The sequence below is a fragment of the Bactrocera dorsalis genome, chromosome 5, assembly GCF_023373825.1.
Source record: "Bactrocera dorsalis isolate Fly_Bdor chromosome 5, ASM2337382v1, whole genome shotgun sequence".
NCBI lineage: Eukaryota > Metazoa > Arthropoda > Insecta > Diptera > Tephritidae > Bactrocera > Bactrocera dorsalis.
Genome location: NC_064307.1, coordinates 25211029 through 25234535, shown reverse-complemented (window position 1 = coordinate 25234535; position 23507 = coordinate 25211029). Strand labels below are relative to the sequence as shown.

The 23507-nt window shown below is 34.6% G+C and overlaps 1 protein-coding gene across 6 annotated transcripts in view; it reads right to left on the bottom strand.

Annotated features, from left to right (window-relative positions):
* Positions 1-708: 708 nt before the first annotated feature.
* Positions 709-23507, bottom strand: part of LOC105224854 (G-protein coupled receptor Mth2) — a 41325-nt gene continuing 18526 nt past the window's right edge. For all 6 annotated transcript variants that reach the window (XM_049457166.1, XM_049457162.1, XM_049457165.1 and 3 more), the window contains exons 3-8: positions 5424-6011; positions 3979-4144; positions 3465-3908; positions 3231-3402; positions 1613-1807; positions 709-1344 (exon numbers count right to left, since the gene is read on the bottom strand). In XM_049457166.1, the coding sequence (XP_049313123.1) occupies positions 1143-1344; positions 1613-1807; positions 3231-3402; positions 3465-3908; positions 3979-4144; positions 5424-5984 (1740 nt within the window). In that variant the 5' untranslated portion in view covers positions 5985-6011 and the 3' untranslated portion in view covers positions 709-1142. The remainder of the gene's footprint in view (positions 1345-1612; positions 1808-3230; positions 3403-3464; positions 3909-3978; positions 4145-5423; positions 6012-23507) is intronic.

Genomic DNA, 23507 nt, shown 5'->3' with positions numbered 1-23507 from the left:
GTGATACAAACTTCGTACCGAACTTTATATAGCCTGTTCAGGGTATAAAAACTCAAATGAGTTAGATCTCGAAGTTTCGATTAGGTGTAAATCTAAAGCCCAAGAAAAAGTTTCTAACATACGGTTGCGAAGTTGGGACGATGAAAGCGGTTGACAGGCACCACACATTATCTTTTGGTAGGAAAATCTAAAGAAAAATATATGGTCCAATCAAGTTGGAAGGCCACACATATCATATTATCATTCCGATCTTCAACACCTTATTTTTATGGATTGGATTTATATATTCTTATTGGACAAAATGTCATAAATTTTATAGAAGCCCAGCGAATACGCTGACTTGTAAAAATAATGCCAAAAACACCTTGAAAGCCTTCGAGAAACAAACATACATATGTACGTAAAGTGATCTAAGGGCAGACCAAAAAAATGATAAATAGATGCAGTGACCGACGAGCTCAACGAGATGAGTTTGCCAAGCTGATGGCGCTTAGAAACGGATCGGGAAATCTGGAGGAAGATAGTTACTGAAGCAACAGACCACCCAGGGCTGTGCTGCTAGAAAAGAAGAATGAAGATTTCAGTGGGATGCTCGTTGTTTCACAGTAACGGACTAGCCTTAAGCACAGCACACTAGGTGGCACTGAGTATAATAAATGCACATTTCCCTTATTTTTAGTTTAGAAAAGTTCATTTTTAAGATATAAGAAAGAGAAGAAGAGCTAAAAAGGTAGAGAGTGATGTAGCGGAGAACAACAATTTCGGGCGTTACTAGTGAAATACAGTTTCTTATGATGAAATATAGATCGAGAAAGCTTCTACTGAGTCTGTTCGATGAAATCCGCACTGTCATCTACAATTTTGATAATAAAAATTCAAATCTGTTTGCACCAAATAGCGTTATGATAGATTAATATTGAGTAATAGCAGCTTGAGACGCTGTAGGTTAATTAGATTTTTAGTTTAACACGGTTGCACATAACCTCAAAAAGACGACATAGAGTTCTTCTAAATTAATACATTGAAACACACGGGCACATTTGACTTTTTCGTTTTTTTTTTCAATTTTTACCCACCGGTCTAGTTCAAAACTTTACGGAATGATATACGAATGTCGAAAATTTGCAATTTCCCCCAAAAAATCACACTGTATGCGAATGTGTGAAGCGATTACTTGTGTTGTTGCTGCTATGATTTCGTGTGGTCGGCGGATTGAAAGCGCTTCGTATGACAATTAACTGTCTTATGTGCAGTGAGACATTTTGAAAGCGCCGACGCATTGAAATGCTGCCGCCGCCGACAGTCGTCGACTCGGTTTGCCGGTAACTGCGTATGCGCACCGTGCTTTGTTGTCATAAAATTTTACGAAAATTATATTTTTTTTTATTTGTTTTTCATGGAGTTTTTGTGAGTTTTTGATGAATTTGAGTTGGTTGATGAGCGATTCATGAGCGAATTTACGAATTTACAAAACAAAACAAAACGAAACATTAGATAAATTCAAATCAAAATGATAAACAAAATATTTTTTTGCTTTTGTTTTTTTTGGGGACAAGACAATTTGCTTTTGCATTTAAAATACAGTTAAAAATTGGCAACGTTGTTAACTTACCGATTTGTTATCAAATGCTTGACCTTCTTCTTCATAACAAACAACATGAATATGAGGAAACCTTGTATGGCATTGCAGATGTCCGAAATGTAGAAGATCTTGGCCCAGCCTCTATCGGCGCCGACAAAATACGAGAAGATCTCCATAGACCATGTCACGCCCATGACCATGAATAAGCGCAGAAAGAGACCGAATCTGTGGAAGTGAAGTAAAAATGATTTAAAAATGGTTTAGTATATAAAACATCTGATTTCCAAAAGGCAAAGTAATAGTTGGTTAAATATCAAACCGTCAAAAACAACCATCGTCTCTATTACAAACCGAAGATTCTTTCCGTGCTTGAGGCCACTAACAGCTACCAAGGCACTCATGATATGCAAGCGCCTAGCCGGCAGTTCCTGGGGCTGCAAGCCAGGTATCATCATTGCTTGGGCAACGAAGGCAACGTAGTCTTCGGTAGGTGTTCAGCTATCGAAGCCCTGCAGGGGCAGTGCGCACTTACGCAGGCGCAGCACTTGAAGTCATGCTGAAGCTCACACCGCTGCATCGAGTGGTCAAACAGGCAGCGAAACATACCATGCTGCTCTTGGCAGCAGAGGGTTTTGGCAAACAAATGAGATTATCATTCATTCATTATCAACAAATGAAGACCTTAGAGGAAGACACACCACAGGCCCTTCTTTCACGAGGCCGCTTTACGAAGAGTTAAACTTTACAAAGAAGTTTAGAGTTACTCTCGGAAGTAATGCGGAGTGGAGCATGGAATCGCTCGACCTACTTCTGGGGGACAGCTCTATCACACTAACGGCTCGAAAACACCGGAAGGCATTGTACTCGACCAATTTGGAAAACAGCGGTTGAAACGTTTTGCCTCCCCCACCTTATAGCCCAAAGATTATCCCTTTCCAACTACCATTTGTTCCGCTCGACCCAGAATGCCCTCAATTGAATACGATTCACATCTAAACGGGGTAACAACAATTGACTCGATTCGCTTTTGGCCGCCAAGGCGTCGCAGTTCTTTGAAGATAGAGTTCACAAAATTTACAGAAGAATAAGAAAAATGTATGCCATAAATATAGTTATAGACCCATCAAATCGATGTGGTATTCCGGTTAAAAAGATTACACCTTGTTTATTTAGTTTCACAGAAGTGGTCTACATCACTCGAAGAACGGGTCCCAGTTGCATGGTTTCTAGTTTAAGTACATTGACTTTTAGATATTTGTAGTAAGACAATTCCATCGGCCGTTCATTTTATAAGTCTTTTCTTGCAATTGTCTTCATTATCTCATCAAATATTGAATTATTTTCATATCTTTCTACTTGGGGAATTTTGCTTTGACTTGTCTTCTGTCAAGTCACAATCCAGTCTTTATATACTAATCAATCATGTGCCAGAAATACGTAATTTGGGAAGCAACTTTAGCTTTGACTTGTGGCTCGAAAATCTGTTATGAAGTCACTTACTTAAACTTTCCAGAGTTCAGAAAGTATTTCAGAGAAGGTTTTACCATGCAAATATCTGTGTTCTCAACTACATACTACTACTACTTAAAACTTCAAGCCGCCGTTAAATTTAAAATGGTTACATCTTAATGCTCAAAACACTACTCACTTATCCTTTTCGGTGCGTAAATTCTTGGTGCTATCTTCGCGTGCCATTATACGCGCCATTTCACGTTGGACCTTGTGTATCTTCATAGCTGTCAAAACGAACATTATGCTGTTAGCCATAATTATGAGAACGATTGGACCAAAGAAGTAAACCATCGCTGACCAGGTGCGCACTGACGAAAAAGAGGAAAAGGATTAACTCAGTTTTAAAGCATTAACAACGACAAATACTTACTGTCTAACCAACAATATTCGCCACCGCCAATACCGGGCTTCCAATAATCCGGTATATCAGCAATCTCCTGCGCATACCATGTGAAGATCAAAAAGGGCACCGGTATACCCCAAGCATACAGCGAATAGACGAGAAAACGTTTCTTCTCCTGAAAACGATTGATGCCCCGCGTGCCACGGAAGTTATGCCATAAATCGAAACTGATAACACTTAGCCAAAAGAAGGCAGCCATGAAAAAGTAATAGGCGACATAGCCTAGCGATTTACAGAACGCCAGACTGGAATATGCATCCAATTGCAGCGAACTCATCGCCAGCAATGAGTAACCAATGATGAGTCCAATTAAGTAGCAAACTAACGATTTGCCGTGTTGATTGCGTAGCTCTGGTATGCTCAGGTAAACGACAATGGTGAGTATCATGAACGGTATGGAAAACAACATGGCTGTTTGGATGGTAGAGAGACGAAGAGTATTTAGAGAGTTCAAGTTTATTTTGGCTTAAGGTGAGCTTACCATAAGCATTTATTGTTTTAATGGTGCTGTAATCCGTGTCATAGTTGCAATTAGCCGGATTTATGATGTACATGATGTCTGTAGTTTCATTCGCCACCGTAGGATGGAAACAGAATTCGCTCTTGGGGAGGTAGACCATGTCGAACACGCGCAGTAGTGTGCCATTCTGTAAAGAAATGTGGAAGAAAATACTGACACTTAGTTCAATAAATAATACTAACTGGCTACTGCCTGGTGGCCACATAAGCCCGCAGGATGGGACTGACAAAATAAGAAGACTGCGGGAAATGTTTGGAGAGGGGCACCAGGGAAACAATGGAGCATCTCTTGTGCACTTGTTCCGCATTGTCAAGACTACGATGTAGGTATCTGGGGTTCCCACGGTGTGATACACAGGTGGAGGTATCGATCGTGAGTCTACAGATACTGTTAAAATCCGCCTACGGAGTGTAAGTCAGAAACTAAGTCGACTAACAGTATCGGTAACCAGTTCGAGAGGTCAACTTAGTTCCGATATAAGCGCTCTTGCTATTTTACTCGGTGACAAGGTACAGTCATCAAGTTTGGTTTGCACTAAAAGGTTTATATTCTAACAAACCGATATTTGTATGAACAAAGACTCAAATGGACTAGAAACATATCATAGCCGGTTGGGTTACTATGGGTGTCTTTGATTATATACGCAATTGGACCTTTAGAAGACTTTTCCACAGAACTAGCTATCCAAATCTCGGCTGACATAAATATGGATACTTCGCGAGGGTCCCACCACGTTTAAATTGCTTGCCGAGTCCCTAAACGGACATATATCTGGATTTTATTACTACTAATTTATAGATGGAATAATGATGAGATATACGACGGCATTAGCATAGTTCATTGAATTAAGAGACAGCGGCTATGCTAGCTAGATCATGCCGTCCGAATGGATCAAAACACTCCAGCTCTCAGAATTTTCGACGCAGTACCCGCCGAAGACCTGCACTCCGTTGGAAAGACCAGGTGGAGAAGGACTTTGCTACACTTGGAATCTCCAATTGGCGCCAAACAGTGAAAAGGAAGGACGCCTGGCGCGGTGTCTTCGCCAAGAAAGTAGAAGAAGATTTATAGTCAAGATAAAGTTGCTATTCAGCCTCTAAAGTTCACTTCTAAAACTTAAATCAAGCGCTGATCGCTATAAATCCTACGACGTCACGGAAGGTGCTGAGGTTCATCTCGCAATTCTCAGAGTTTGTTGGTAGTAAGAAAAAAAACAGGTATTCATATTTTCACAGAAATCATTAAACTGTTTCGACGTGCATTTCTCGTCGTTGAGTGGGGCGCAATTTTTGAGAGAAGCATTCTATAACGATGTAACAATCTTCAGTTAGAAGGGAAGTCACTATGAGGAACTTATACTTCTAATACTATAATTTACAATTTTTATTTCCACCAATACCACTCACCTCGAACAGCTTCCAATCGTCGTAAGAGCCGAGCTCCGGTTGCAGTGAGAACATAAATTCACATGGTCGAAAACTCTGCACAGCAAATTCAGTAAAAATATTCACCGCCTTCAATGTTTCATCCGGCATAGTCACGTTCAACAGCGGCTGGGGCCACGCATAGTTGGTATTGTTGACGCAAGCGCTCTCATTGGTACTGTAGCTCGCGCCCCAAGGACAACAGATATTGATGCACGGCTTCAGTTTACAAATGCAAGCGCGCACATGTGACTCCACTTCGACACGCCGCACGAGATCCGTGTAAATATAGTCATATGTGCCGATCAGCTGTGAAGGTATCATAGTGCCATCGTGTAGATAAGAACCGTTAGGGAAGTGCGGATCACCCGTCACGTTGACCGTATCGAAGAAGCTACAAGGCACATGTATGCCATCGCGTTGATGCAAGTTCTCATTGTAGGCGCTCACTAGTGGAGGTAGGCAAATGGCAAGCGCCAAGCCGATATAGACGAGCCGCAGTGGTAATCTGCGCAGAAGCGTTTGTGTGTATATTTGTGACATTGTATTTGGATGGGTTCCTGTGGTAGGCTGCAAAGTAGTGAATGAAAAATTAATTCCCATATTATGATATAAACAAATATATAATATTATTTGAAGATATTTTATATTTAGAAGAGAGTTATTTGGATCCCATTATTCTTCCCAGGAGATCGAATATTTCTAATATTTCTTTTTTAATCACTTTCTCGACATTTTAGAGCTTTTTTCATACTTCTAACTGAAAACGGATTTTTAGAATGCAATACATAGAAATCGTCCCTGGGAAAGAGCTCAAAATATAATATCTAAATTGTAGTACCTTAACTTCGTAGCCGCTCGATGTTCTAGAAGTAGATGGCTCGACGACTATTCATGCTTCAAGCGTCAAATTCAATATATTTTTGTGCTTATGAAATTGCTACCCTTTTAGTAGCGAAAGTTTCGGTACAGTCATTCTAACCTCGTTTGGAAAGAACTTATAATCGAAAATGTATTTGCCAAGCTGTTTCCGTTTTTTGTATTTATTAAAACTTAGTAGCTTAGGACATGGAACCTTTGAGGTCTTCGATGATTTTCTCAAAATGGAGATACTATATAATATAGTATGGTGTATACGGCATAACTACATCAGGGATTCAGTCAAATATCCACCTTTGATACTCAAATGACTCAACCAAGCCGTTGTCATAAGTAAAAACTGTCGACTAAATGTTCTTGTTCTTTCTTTTTATTAGCAATTTAGCCATCTAGATAATATGGAAAGAGGTCGGTCGTTAGTCGTCTAGAACGCTCTGTAATTCAAAATACGGGCTGAAGGAAAGAACTAGGTGATAGGTCCACTGAAATCACAAAATCTTACTGTCGAAGAAGCTGGGATCAATAAGAACTGTAGTCGTTAGAGACTACTCGGTATTATGAACATTATACTAGGGCTGGGATAGCGAAAATGTTGCTGATACCTATTGGTTGTCGAACTTTTTGCAATAAGGGATAGTTAGGGACTTTCAAAACTCCGAGAAGGAGGTGAGACTGGTTTGGAAACTAAAAGCTTAGCTACTCGAATTCACAATTAAAGTAGATTAGTCATAAATATCGTAAATAAACAACTCCGGTGGCTTCGTCATACTCGCATTTATTGCGAATTTGATTCATTCTATATTTGAATATAATTGACACATTATAAAAGTACCCGGAAAATGTAAATGAAACGTCAATACTTATTTTATCGGCTTCAAAAATTACCCCTACCAGATATTTCCAGTCCCTAAAACACTTTTCATAAACACTTTTTGGGATGGCCTTCAGTTCCTTCAGTGAATTTTGTTTTATCTCTTCGATCGACTGAAAACAGGCCTCCCTCAGGAGCTATTACAGTTTGGGTAGCAAGAAAAAATTACACGGAGCTTTAAATTCGGTCAAAATCATGGCTCGATGCGATGATGCGTTATCTTCGTGTAAAATCCATGAATTGTTCCTCCACAGTTCTGGGCATTTTCGACGGATGTTATTTCACAAACGCCTCAATACGGCCTCCTTATTGACCGTCTGTCCCTCCGGAGCAAATTCACGATGCACCAAATCACGATTATCGAAAAATAATGAACATCACCGCGATTTTTGATTGGCTTTCGTCTCGTTTTTTACCCTCAATTCTAATGATTGTTGACTTGTTAGCATTTCAAACTCATAAATCCATGTCCCCTCGGCAGTTATAATGCTATTCATGAGTCTGGGATAGGAATTCATACGAACAAGCATGCTCAAAAAGACTTGTTTACAGTATTCTTTATGAAAAAATTCAGCTTTATTAGGAAATATTCACCAAAATCATTCCAATGGACTCGCGAGACATGCCGAGCTCTCTTACCATTTCTCTAGCACTTGCCAGACGAAATTCAGTCACCATATCCTTCATTTTTTTAATATTTTCATCAGTTGAAGAAGTCAAAGGTTGTCCAAAACAAATATAATACAAAATTGTAGAAAAATTCTTTGTTCTGGGAACTTTTTTTTGTCGTGTTAAACAGTTTTTGTAGTTTAACGTAAGAAAGTGGCTTCAAAGCCACCGCATTATCATATAAAAGTCTTATCTTGCGGTCGGTTGGGTTGTGTGTGTCGTGTGTGAATGGAGAAACTTGACAATAGATTGTCAAACAAAGAAACCACGCATAATATTTCGACTTTGATAAACCACTTCACTGAAAGATAATAAAAAAATAAAACAAAAAACACATTCTTATGGTTGTGATCTACTGTTGAAAAAGAACCATTGTTTAAAAGAAAGCTTGGAAGCACTTTTTGATAACCGCGTTAGAAAATAAAATAATATACTGTTTTATTGCTTTGTTGGCGATTATATGTACTATATACTTACATATTTGCCCCTTATGGTGTGAGAAAACTTCTGTATGTCTGATAAAAGTAAGCTCTCCTGAAGATACTGAACAGCTACTTACGGTATTTTTATGTAGGATGATTCAGAAGAGCATAAGTAGACTTAAAATAATATGATTTTTAACACAATAATACACTTAATACGACATAGTTTCAAAAAATAGTTTCAAAACACCGTTATCCGTTGCATGATTTTGCTGAATTCCTTGATTTTTTCTTCATACATACATGTATTATACTTCACTAAATAAAAATATGTCGAAAAACTGGAACGAATGTAGAGTTGGGTTCATTAAGTACTTGGACAACGATAAAATACGTGAATACTTCGGACTACAGATAATTTTTGGATCTACAAATCTATCATAAGGAACGAAGGATGAGAAAACTTTTAAAAGATTCTTGTTAGAAAATACTGGCTATTGCCAAAGGTCAGAAAATAATAAACAAGAAAAAACGTTAACTTTGAACCGAAGCTAAATACCCTTCACAGGTGCATTTCTGTTAGTAACTATCTGTTCAGTTTGTATGGCAGCTATATGCTATAGTTAACCGATCTGAACAATTTCTTCGGAGATTAAATTGTTGCCCTAGAAAATAATCTATACCAAATTTGGTGAAGATACATTGTCAAATGTCAAAGTTTTCCATACAAGAACTTGATTCCGATCGTTCAGTTTATATGGCAGCTATATGTTATAGTAGTCCGATATCGGCCGTTCCGACAAATGAGCAGCTTCTTGAAGAGAAAATGACGTTTGCAAAATTTAAAAAGGATATCTTAAAAACTGAGGGACTAGTTCGTATACAGACGGACGGACGGACAGACAGACGGGCATGGCTAAATCGACTCAGCTCAACATACTGATCATTTATATATATACTTTATAGGGTCTCCGATGCTTCCTTCTGGGTGTTACAAACATCGTGACAAACTTAATATACCCTGTTCAGGGTATAAAATATATTGATCTACAAACATACCAAGAGATAAGGAATAAGATGAAATCGATCCCCAAAGAGATTGCTCATGGGACCTTTCAGAAAAGTCATGTTAGAGAAAGCTATTTACCACCTAAAATCGGATAATATCTGATCAAATATATGTAAACCTGTATAAAGAGGAAACGAACAAACTTTCAAAAGGTTCATGTTGGAAAAAGCTATTTACGGCCAAACGTTTCCGTTGAACAAAAAAACTGTTATACCAACTCTGAATTTATTACTATAAGATTGAGAGATATACTTATGAACATATATAGTCTATATAGTTATAATAATGAAAAGCATTGGTAGAGTGTAAAATATTTCAAACCGTCCTTTGGTTAGGTTGATTCAAGAAGCGTTGAGGCTAATCTCGACACGGAAATCACTGTAATTACACTTGGACCGTTTTAACAACAAACAAATTCTAAGGATTACCCAAACCCTCAACATTTTGAGTTTATCACAAATCCGTTAGGACCACAAATTTCGATTTGAATTCTCAGGATGCCTGAATGTATGGCTTCCAAGTTCCTTCAAACTTTTTCTTAAAAAGCTGAAAAATCTACAAGTTTTAAAAGCCGATTCTACGTTGCCTCTCTCTGCATTCTAAATTTTAGAGTGTCGGCTTGGGTATCACTCTAAACAATATACCACGAAGTTTGGTACCACAGAAAGTGGAGAGTCGACTTAAAACAGAGTAAGGTTTCACGTAGCTTTTATCAGAACTTTACCAGACTTCATGTAAATATTTGTCCATTTTGTAAGTGAGATTAGGAAATTTTAAGTGCTTTATGGTCTTATAAGTCTAGAATTTTTCAGCGCCGAACTTCATATGAGAAATTTTCCTGAAATTTTGACCAATGGCCCACAAAATGAGAGAATCCCACTTTACTAAGGACATTTGACGAGTACGAATAATATTGTCATGCGTCATTTTTTCACAAAAAAGACAAAAACTAAGAAACTACTACATAGTCGTCCATAAAATTTCTTTGCAGAAGCCTCCACCTGGATTCCATAATATGTAATGAATATTCACTCCGAATATTGAATGTCAATACACTTAAATATTAGTCAACTAAGCCGATACGTAATTTGTCAAATGTCAAACGATTATTGACACTCAGCTTATCGTAAAGTCACTCCAACGCCCAAAAGGACCTTTAACGCCTGTCATTAAACCGTATCGAATATCAATGTAATGTGTGTCAGTAATTGATTATAAGTGTGAATAAGGGCAACGGAATATTCATAAATTTGCACATTTATTTATATTGAACTTGTAGTAACTTGACGTAAGTGTCATTAGAGCGTTTAAGTACACAATAAGTTTTATGGCAAATATAAGCGTCGCTAAGTTTAACGGTGTTTATTAAATTATGATCAAATATGTTAGTGTAATTTCACCTGTTGCTTCGCTGAACTCTTCTTTGTTTATGCAAATTAGTTACCTGTTGGCCATAATTCAACGCAATATATCTTCTTTATGTTGTTGGAATTGTGTCATCGTTTCATTTATTTTGAAAGGGAAATTGCTCGTAAACTTATCTATTCCTTAGGGCGGTGTTTGTTACTAAGTTGTGTACACGGGCAGATGGTATGGCGACGCACTTACCTAAATACTTAGTGGCAAGCACAGGAAAGCCGTCAAACATAGAGTACTGCTGACTACCTTGTAGGAAATTGTTGGATTTTGACTAATAAGGAAACACCCATACAGTCGACGCTGTTCACTTGAGGGCTCATACGCGTAAATCTGCGTGACCAAATGTCCAAACAATATTGAATATATGTTAGTCTCATAAATGCCCTTAGTTGCTTCAATCTCACGATTGGTCACATGACGATCTTGCAATATCAGTTTGGGCACAGCATCAATAGTTTCCGGAATAACTACTGATTTTGGACGACCTTCCCGAAATCTACGTCGAAAGTTATAAAAAAATAATCGCGAAAAAAATGTTGGAGATTACATTCCATTTTTTTGGTCGGGAAGAATATTTTAAGTTACTGGAAACAATACAAATAGAGTTCGTATGTTCTTTATGATAAAATTGTGAGTTTCCAGAGTGCAACACTATTGTTGCTAAATCCCAAAATATAAAAAGGATGACAACACCACAGTAAGATTATTAATTTTAATTTTCAAGTTTTAAAAACCTCAGCGCTATTTTTATGTTAGTAAAAAATAATAATAATATGGGAACATCGTAAAAATACCTTAAAAAAATAAGAGCTTAAGATGCTGTTCTTCTTCCTACTGGGTAAGCTTATATATATACGAAGTTATACAATTTCAATGTAATTTGTCATTGCGTATTTGCCCACATGTAAAATAAATTTCTCCGCATATTGTCAGGGTCATAACACCGACGCTTCATAATGAAGAATTAAGTTCATTCCCAAAAGTGCTTTTGATATTAATCTTAAACTGTTATCAAGACAAATTGCAGGGCGCAAATAGGCAAAATATGTACTATAGTTTAAGCGTCAATTTGAACGCTTTCTTTGTTAACCACTTTCATTTATATTTTTTTCGCAGTGAGTTTATTACTCTGAGGAATCAAAATGCAAATAAATTCTGTTAAAATATAAGAAACTCATAATTATCAAGAAATAGGTGGCAACGTAAAGAAGCAGAGAAATTATTTGCAAAACAATTAAGGCAATGACTGAGAAGAATTCTTGAAACAAGTAAGGGGGGGTAAGATTGAAATGGAAAGAGTGGAAAGAGGTCACAAAAGGAAGTTTTCAGAACTTATAGGGATAATTCCTTAAACCAATAAATTATCAATACAATCGGGTACAGTGTATATTTTAAAGGTCCTAAAGTTAGTCAAAGGACAATCGCCTGAATATCATCTTAGTTCCTCCCGTGGAGGTATAAAGGTCGTTGAGATGCCGCAAAAAAGCGAAGCCATACTTCGGAACATATCTCTTTCTAAGCATAGTATAGATCAGTATAGATCGGTGATAACCAACTTTTTATGACCGTAATTGAAAGACATTGATCTTAACAACATCTGGTTCCAACAAGGTGGGGCTACGTGCCACACAGTACGTGCAACAACCAAATTATCGCGAGGAAATTTTAAAGATTCGATTATTTTAAGAAATTGTGAAATTGAATGGCCTCAAAGAAATTGTAATTTAACACTATTAGACTACTGCTTGTGGGATTATTTGAAGTCATTGGTCTTCGGAAATAAACCAGAATCTCTTCAAGCTTCAAGCTAGAAGTCAATATTGAATGTGCTATTCCTGACACACGACTTGATTGAATGGAAAAAGTACTCGAAAAGTGGGTTCATTGAATTCGTTCCTGCAAAAGAAGTCGTGGAGGTCATTTGACTGATGTCACACTGATGTCGATTGCATTCACACTAAACAAAAAATTCATACCAATTAGTGAATCGAAATCATATCACTCGTATTGAAAAATCCTGTATATGCCTGACTAACCGATATAAACGGTTTGAAAAGTTGATTGAACATTGTTGGCTATGCGAATTTACATACCGAATTTTGATCATTTTCAAAGGGTAATCTGTATAGTAATTTAATAATTATTTTCTGGATTTTCTTTTTTTTTTCAATACTCATATATTACCCCAAAATGTATGCTGTAAAAATTAATTATAAATTCTTTATACCTAAAATTGATACCATAAATGTTGCCTACATTTTGGCGCGGCGATTGATTGCCTGGTAATAAATTTGAGATTAGAAACAAAGCAAATATTTATAATATTTGGTGATTTCAAGATAAGGAAATTCAACAAATTCACACTTCAAAAAAGGTTATCCACTGCAATAAATTTAGTTGAAACAATTACACCAAAAAATTATATATACAAATGTAGTATGTACATATATGTATTAAAAAAAAATTATATAATAACAAAAAAATGTATACAAAAAAATTATAAAAAATATATTTTTATTTATTTATACATATATTTTTTTTTGAATAACATTTTTATATATTTTTATATTTCTTTTATAAACTTTTGTTTTAATTCAAGTAGAGTATATACATACTAATACATATATATATAATACATGTATAATATTATAACTCAATCAATTCAGTTTCTTGAATCATTAATTTCTGGCCTTGGAGGTGTGAAAAGGTTACCTTTCACCGATTTTATAACATATCATGCATTTTGATGAAAATTCCAAACAAAGAGATATTGGAGCAAATTTCTTAAACTAATTTTTGAAATGTAATGTCGACGGAATAATACTTTTTAAAGTCTTATCTAAGGCAAAAATTCGTATTATTTTTACATAAGAAAATTTTCTAAGAACTCCAGTGCAAAGTCTTTAATCTCACGCATTATACATACATATGTTAAAAATAATAATAATAACTGATTAAAAAATTCCTTGAAAAGTTGCTAGAAAGCGATATTTACTTAATTCATATACTAGCATTAATTATAATATTTCCTTTAAATAACAAACTACAACAACTCTACAGCTATGAAAGTTACCGCTAAATTTGCACAATGCATATATATAAGAAGTGCTTAACATGTCTATCTATATATACATGTGAATATATAGGTACACACATAAGTATATACTCCAGCCTAGTTACTGCGTGGTGCGAAAGCACTTATTAGCCTCTTATTAGCTTGACTAAATGCTTTGATTAGCTTTGAAGCCCACGAATCATTAGCTCACCGCTTGCCACTAATTACTGATAAGATAATTGATAATCGTATTTATATATACAGATACAAATAGTTGCTATATGTAAGTATAATAATGGGCTTTATTTGCGTAGTTTGATTACCAGGCATATTTGGGAGTGTAATTCGCGTAGCTTTTCTTATATTTTGCATAAATAAACAAAAATCGTATTATAGCATATGAGAGTTTATATAACAATGTTTGATTTTAGGTGACGTTCTTCAAAATTTGACCAATTTCTAGCGATCTTATAAGGATCTCTTCATAGGGTCAAAACCTCGATCTTTATAGGGTCAAAATCTCGTCTATTGTCAATATAATGTCAGTTTGGTCAGCATTTTTGACCACAAAATATTGTCCGTGTAATAACCTACGGTCAAATTCAAAATTTTCAAAAACATAGTATATGTTATACACAATATTTTGGAAATCCACATTTTTTTAAATTTTTAAGTAAAATTACTCTTTATGATAAAATAAAAAAGTCACAAAAAGCGCACTTTTCTAAAAATTCTTCAAAATGCAGTTGAATATAACCCCTTAAGGTTTACTTTGAGCAAAAACAATCATTATTGGAGGTTACGTTATTACGTATCATGTGATTTTTTTTTAATTTTCAGCGTAAAACTTCTTAAAAATGTGTGTTCCTCAAATTTAAAAAAAAAAAAATATTTTTTCCTAAAATTTTTAAAATTTTTTTGCTAAAATTTTTAAAAATATTTTTTCCTAAAATTTTTAAAATTTTTTTGCTAAAATTTTTAAAAATATTTTTTTAATATTTTCCCAAAATTTTCGGAAAAATATTTTAAAAACTTTTTTTCTAAAATAATATTTTCCCAAAATTTTTGGAAAAATATTTTAAAAACATTTTTTTCTAAAATTTTATAAGTTTTTTCCCAAAATTTGAAAAAATATTTTTAAAATTTTTCAGCGAATAATATTTTACGTGAAAATTAAAAGAAGAAAATAATTTAAAAAATTCCAATTTACTAATTTACCACTAGTTACAAAGTAGTTCCAAAACTAGTTCTTATGCGACCAGTTACTTCCGAATTCGCTTGAAACGCCTGTAATATACTAACCTAAGAAAATGGTATGTATTATAATTATGTATGCATGCTACGTGCGGTTATATATATATTGTATGTATGTACATATGTATATCTCTTTCGACGCTTCAATCGTCAACGCCCGCTCATATTTTATGGGATTTGCCCACAGAATAACAAACAAATAGAAAAAAATTATTTGCCCGCCTGCTGTTTGTGATTAATTTGTTTGCAATAATATTGATAATTCATTCAATTATGTAACTGCGTTAATTGTGAGCGCGTACTCCGCATGTCAAGCGTAGGCGTGGACTCGCGCGTGTGTTTGCATTTGCGCGTTTGGGAAGCGCTGACGCATTTCGCTTCGTTTTTTTATCAGCAATAGCATCAGCTATTTTATGTGCTGAGTTGTTATCAAAATTTGAATATTCAAAAACGAAATTCAAACAAAGGATTCCACTGTATTGAATGTCTATATACTAACACATATGTACATATTTGCATGCACCCGAATTTAATGCCGGAAAAGACCGAGACGCTTAATCGAGAATTTTTCGGTAGCGGTAGGCGATTAAAAAATTCATAAACAATATTTTTGCATAAAAAGTACTTAAAATCATTTGTGTTTATGTTTATGTGTTTGTATGTGTATATGAATGCATACAAATTTCCCTGACGTTCGCTTTCATGAAATTCATTTTATAGCGAAAATCGATTTTTATTTAATAATCTTTTCGCATATGCGCCGTTTAAATAAACTATTTGTGGAAATTTATATAATTTCATGTAAACATTTTACTTTTTGAATAGCCAGGCGCTCTGTTGAAATGTGGCTATTTTATGTATGTTTGTGTGGCTGACCGCCTGACTGCAGACACATTGTCCGTACGCCCCCAAGAATTTCCCAAATTTTATTATTGTATTACTTTAAATAAACACACTCTTAAAATCTTTTAACAAATCGAATTTTGTAACATTTCTCCACAAAACATGTTCACACCACACGCACATGCATATCAGCACACACTCAAACTCATTTCAACAAATAATCACAAGTGATTTTTATTCTCGGATCGGCTCATTGCCAAGTTCGCATGCACTAACGGTAGTATCCGAAAAGCACATATAAAGTGCTATAGTTTAGTAACCAACTAATATAGAGGATTGAAATTTGGTACAGACGATTATTTTAAGGATCAAAACACACCCGCTCTGACAGATACTATTCAAAAAAAATCAAAAAGAAGTACACTCTCTAAACTCTCCAGAATATTAACTCCAGCGAATATAAGCGATAATAGGTCTTAAAAGCGTTCGGCTAAAAATCAGTTTAAGACATGCCACTGTCCACATTTTCTTCTTACGGTGTGAAGGTCTTCCTCATCGTCTGCTTCCACCGGCGTGTGCCGCATCAAAAACCCTCAAAGCTGGAGTATTCTCTTCCATCTGAACAACATGACCCAGCCAGAGCAGGCGCTGTCTTTTGATTCGTTGAACTAAATATGCCAATGTCGCCGTATATCTTATACAACTCATCGTTCTATCGAATGAGGTATTCGCCGTTGCCAATGCGCAAAAGACCGTAAATCTTCCGCAGAACCTTCTTCTGGAACACTTCTAAGGGCGACACATCAAATGATGTCACTGTCCATGCCTCCGCACAATATAGCAGGACGGGAAAGATGAGGGACTTGTAGAGTTCGCCGAGAAAGAACTTTACTTTTCAATTGCCTACGAGTACTCAGTCCAAAGTAGCACATGTGGGGAAGTGGGCAAGAGTGATTCTGTGTTGGATTGGTGCTGCTTCCAAGATAGACGAAATTATCTACGACTTCAAAGTTATGACTGTCAACAGTGACGTCTATTTAGTTAATTATGATATTTTGTGTTAAATATTAAATTGAGTATAAATAATAGTTTTGTGAATTATTAATATTAAAGTGTGGATCTTAATTAAGTGGGTTTATGAAACATCGATGTTGTAGACCTTTTTTAAACCATCTGCCACCTGCATGAAAATATCAAGTAAAAACCAATCACCACGAAGAATACATTTCTTTCTGCTATATGATTATTAAATAAAAATTTTCGAAAAGTTACGTTTGAAAATATTTTGTAACAATGTTGCCACCTGTTTTAAAATATAAAGTAAATAAAAATTTATGAAATAAGCAAATCGTTGCTATATTTTTTTAGAAAATAAAGCAAAGTAAAGGCTTATAAAATAAAAATTTTTGAGCAGAGTTGCCACCTATTTTTTTTTATTAAATTAAATTGATGAAATGAATGCAAAATAACAATTCGGATATTAAACTAAAACGATTTAAAGAAACTTGTAGTTAAAAATGTTACTAAGAAGGTTGCCACCTGAAATTTAATTTACAAAAAAATTATTTAAAGCAAAATAAGTAATTTTTCGAATAAATAACAATTAAATAACATTGAAGTTATTTAATTTGCTGTAAAGTAATGTAAGTAAATTTGAAATATTTTTTAATTAAAAAACTTGAAATCTCCAAATATTATTTAAATTTATTTTTTTTATAATTTCTCTTCTTTTTATATTAATTCTTTTTGTTACAAATTGTAATTTCTTCAAAGTAAGTAATAATGTGATAAAATAAATTAAGTTCATTATAGGTCAATCTGTAAGTATCTTAATGAGAGTCAGAGAGCATCATACTTTGGAAATATTTTCGTAATGCCACCTGATTAAAATGGTAAGTAAATAAAAATCATAAATTTAAGAAATAGTTGCAATATTTTCATTTAATAAAAATACTCGTATAATAAAATATTTTTAGTAGGGTTGCCATCTTATTAAAAAAAAAGTCTAACATTTCAAAATATTTTTAATCCTACATTATTCAATTAATAAAAATAAAAGTCTTACTTAATTTTTTTTTTATTAGTGCTGCCACCTTATTCAATCAAATTGAAAAAAAAATTGCAATTTTACTATGCAATATGGACATCAAACTAAATAGGTTTGGAAAGGCTTGCAGCTAATTTAGGAAAGAAAAAGGAAGGCTGAACATCTTTTTGGAATTTTTACTAAAAACCATTTAGAGAAAACTACAAATATGACAAAAAAAACTTATATTTTTCAGTTAATTATCACAAACATGTCAAATATGTAAAGTGCAGCATAGAACCACCCTTTCATGCGAACAAGTTCATTAACAACCTGTCCAAGCATTATTTAAGTATTCTTCCCAAGTAATTTGCATGTAAATTAAGCGAGTATTTACTTGAAGAATAAGTTAGCTTAGCTTCGCTGACATACATACAATTGTCTAAAATATTTGCGCAAAATAATTTTACAACTAAAGTCAATTTTTTTTCACGCTTTGTCCACAACAACAAACACATAAAATCAATCGCTGAAAGTTGTTAATTTGCAAATTTAGACTTTGAAGTGCGAACATTGTGGTTCGGCAACGCAAAGCAGTGTATTAGCGAATTTTAATATTTATACATTTTTGTTGCACATATATCGTATTGTATTAGAATGTATACATATGTATGTATGTGTGTGAGTATATGTATGTATGTCTTAAACAAGAAACCAGTACTGTGCGCACGTCGTTACATATTAATTATTTGGATTGGCTGATTCACTGATTTCCATATGTCACATTAAAAGTCAAATGACATTTTCGCAAACAATTGTGAAGTGTCATCAGCGATCACAGCAGTACCAAAACAACAACAATGGCAACAATGTTGTCACTTCTGCCGCACCAAGCATTCTGAGACTGAATGTACGCAATAAATGGCGTTGCCGATAAAAGTGGGTGTGTAAAATTGGCGCGTTTGTGTATGTTTGAATAAGTATGCAAATAAGCGGCTCATACAGGGTATTCCAATAGAAGTGATATTATTTCTTAAAAAAAAACACACAATGTCTACGTATTACCTAAATTTAATTTCAACATATTTTTTATATTATTAATTTTGTTTTTTAATTTATATTCTTTATTAAATTTTTTAAGTTTAATTTTTTGTTATTTTTACAATTTTTATTTTCAGTTTCTTTAAGTTATTTTTTTTTAATTTTTTTTCTATTTATATTATTTCTTTTCAGTTATTTAATTTTAATTTTTTTACAATTTTTGTTTTCAGTTTTTTTAACTTTTTTTCGTATAAATTTTTATTTGTTTATTTCATTTTTTAAATTTATTTTTTTATAATATTTTAATTTTCAGTTTTTTTTTAACTTTTTTTGTTATTTATTTCTTTTCATTATTATTTTTTTAAGACTGTAAATTTATTTATGTATTTCTTAAATTTTTTTTATTTATTTGCCATTTTTGTTTTATTGCTTTCGAAGCGTGTTTGCTTCATTTGCACGCGTCATTCATTCAACTGACGTTGTTGAATTTTTTTTATTATGTATATCAGTGTTTTGGCTATTTCTAAACTTCCGCACAAATTACGCACACTTCAGCTTCGCCGGAGACTGTTGTTATTATTATTATTGCCTTATCAAAATTCTGCACTCAAACTCACTCCGCACACGTCCTAGGTATTTATTAAAAAGCATTAAAGTTTTACGTGTTTTTATAAAATTTTTTTAGTTCCCCCTTTTTTATTTGTTTTTTTTTACTTACTCATCACCAAAGACCCACCGGTCGCATGCGCTTTTTACTCCGAAAAAAAAAGAAAAAATATTTACCTTCTCAAAGTGTGTATAAGTGCTCGTGAAAAACATTCATTACTAGTCGCCCATCACAATTGTTATTGTTCCACAGAAACAAAAAACAAGAATACTAATGATAGATGGCTGAAATTAAACAATACTTGCTGCTTGAGTGGCAGCAGTCCACCTTTAAATTATCGAAAAGTTTGAAACAATTTAGAAATCGCAATTTGAATCGTAAAGAACGCCGACGTAAATAATCAAATTCGCAACTTTTGTGAAGAGATTATCGTTATTCTGTCATTGGAAAGCAATTTCAAATCATTTATTTAATAATTATTTATTTAAGCGTTAGAATAGCAAATGCAAGATGAGGAAGGCAAGAGAGAGTTGTGAGTGCAATAAAATTTATATATATATTTATGAGTATAGTTGTTTGATTCTAATGAATGCCAAGGAGAGATCATTCTCGGTTTACATAATCTTTTCCGACGTAAAGGTCAAGTTGAAGAAAGTATACAACTTCAACTTCGTGGAAAATTACTTCGAAAAGTCGAAAAAGAACTCTATTAGACCTAATGTACGATTTCCGGTATCAGGTACCAGTCTGTGGGTTCAACGTCCTTTGAATGAGGTTTGCCACCGCTGCTGCCATATCGTTAAGCTTTAGACTATCTCTACTCTTTTGGCTCCTATAGACAACTGTGATAACTTGTATACCCGCTCATATTCATCACCATGGATGTCAATGGACGTTATACTGGCTCCAGTACTATCGCTTGATATTGTACGGAAAGCACTGATAACTCTTGGTGCCGACAGCCTGCGCACTGCGCTTATTTGTCTAGCTTATGCTTTAAGGCCTAGCGTATGGTTCCATATTGCTACCGCACATAATACAACCGATCTCATTACGAGTAAATATTGCCGGCTGGAACGCACACAGCCTTTATTTCTTGATGTGGCGTTTAGAATTTTATTCGCTTGTAATGCAGTGTAATGCAGCCGATCCTTACATTTGCTTTGAGTCTATTATTACTTCTAGTAACTTTTATGAGAGATATACTTTCCACCACTTTTCTAGTACTTACAAGTATAAGCAAGACTTCTGTCTCTTACCCAGTCAGTTCTAAACTCATTGAACAGAACCATTGTCGCAGACCGTTTATGCACTCATTGCATTTGATCCGGAATGATCTAGGCGTTTAGGCAGTGCTATCACAATAAGGTCGTCTGCGTATGCAATTAATTTAACGGCTTTTGGTTGGTGTATTTTTAGCACCCCGTCATACATTAAGTTCCATAGAAGAAGGCCTACAACCAAGCCTTGTTGTACTCCAGTCGAAATAGAGTAGCTATTGGTGTCTTGATGAGTATCGAATAAAGGTCGCCTGTTTTCAAAATAACTCATAATAATTTTCATAACATATTGACGAACACGAAAGGCATACAGAGCCTTGATTACGTTGGACCACTTTGCTGAGTTGAAGGCAGTCATCGCACCGAGGGTGATCATTTTTTTTGTTCTGTCTATCCTTAACTTGCCACTTCTTGCGCATTTACCAGTGTCAACGACATAGACCTCTTTTTCATAAATTCCTATTGTTTTTTTGATAATCCGCCGGTTTTCTGAATTGCTAACTCAAAGCGATTTCTGACTATGCTTTCGAACACTTTACCAAATGGTTTATGGGTATACATTATTGCCTTTGAAAGCCAGCGAAGCTAGGTAGGTAGGTAGAGTGGCTGTCTGACAACGCACTTAGACCTTTAGGAGGCCTATTGTAATACCAACGTGACTAAAATCCATTCACTTTGTTGTCTCCTCTTTGAACCACACAAGAAATTCATCGTACAAAAAGCTTTATCTGTACAACTTCAAAAATGTGATCAAGAAACACTCGTCTTATAGTCTCGATGCCTTTTCTGCACAGAGCCTTACATCCATGCGATCTATGAATCTCCAGCAAGCTCCGCTACTCAAACCGTTTGTTTTAATTGCCTTATAACGGAGGCTTCACTCGCCACGAGGCACGTAGAGCGTTTTCGGCTGTTTAGTATTTTATTTCATGTGTGTATTTCTTTCGAACTTTAACACCGTCATCACTACTCTGATGACATTTTCACTGGAAAGTGTTAGCAATACTTTTATGTATGTAAGTAAATATGCGAGTGGAAGAGCGTCAATATTGATGTTTGTATTGAAATATTATTTGTTGATATAACTTTCATTGTTTGTTGTAAAATAATTTTGCAACGAACTTTCGTTACTAAATAAATATGGTCGCTCATGCCTCGAGTGAAGTCAGAACCACACATGCTCTGCTCGGAGAAAATAAATGAGCTATTTATAGACTGTGTAAATTTGGAAATTCTATTGATATACATACATATGTATTTGGAGAAGCGTATACAAATAATAAATATAAATATATGTATGTGTGTGTTTTATTTGGGTATGTGTGTCATTTTTAGAAGTGCGTTACATAAGAAAGTGTGGTGTGTAAATGTGTCTTCCAAAAATAGACGTTAATGACCAATTAAATTTTGCTAGAAGTAACTTCAGCAGAAAAGTCCCACTGCTTCTTTACTGAGAGCTGATAATAGTTACATTTTAATTGCGGATACATATGTATGTATGTATGTATATTTTATTTATAAGTACATATGTACATACACATATCCATATGCGACTCTGCAATTATGTCACCTTCTTTAACAGCTCACTCAAGCATATTTATTGCACACTTGGGGAAGCCCCAACGATTAAACAATTAAATTGACGTTAATGTGAGTACGAGAGGCTTTTAAATATCTATGTATATATACATATGCGTATACATGCATATGTAAGTCCGTTTGTACAGCTTATACACACATATGTATATATAAACACATAAATCTTGAAATAATACAAACAAGCCGCTTCATCTCTGTTGATTTGGCAAATAAAATTTAAATGCGTACAAATAAGCACGCACACACATAACTATAAACATTTGTACCTGCACATGTACACATACACTCACTCTTACACAGCTTTATTAGCCGCTCACAGCGTTTGGCATTGCCGTTAGCTCTTCGCGTAGGCGTTTTGTTTTTAGCGATTTCACGATAAATCTTGCCACCTTATTATTGTTGTTTTGTTCTTGTTGTTGTCTTGCTTTGTTTTTTGCTGTTTGAACGCGGCCAATGGCCAAGCGTACGTCAAGTGTTTGGCCTATTTCTAGGCGTGCTGGCTGGCTGTTGGCGCGAATGGCCATTCAAACTATCAACGATCAACAAATTGCCAATTAAATGCTTAACAAGCGAAATTAAAATCGCAAAAAATCAAAAGCAATAAAACTAAAAAAATGGTATATAAATACAAAACACTTAAGCGAAGCAATAACTCGCCTCAAATATTTTTTTTAAGCAATAGAACAATGCTCTAACATAGGTTTTGTTTACATTTCATTCGTGAAGAATGTTTGCTTTTGTTGTTTTTTTAGCCACAAATTGGCTGCTAAAATAACACACTCAAGTTCAAAGTGTGGCTGGAGTGTTTACGGTAGCTGATGATGCTAGTGTACACCAACAACAACAACATTGTAGCTGAATTGAAGCGCGTAATGCCTCCAGGCAATTTGCTATAGAGGCGCAGGGGAAGCAAATTCTTCGATTTTTGTTGTTATTTTTGATTCGCAACGTTTATTTACAACTTTTAATTTTATTTAATTTTTAATTTTACAACTGAATTGTGGAAAAACTTGAAGTTCAAGGGTCCGTATC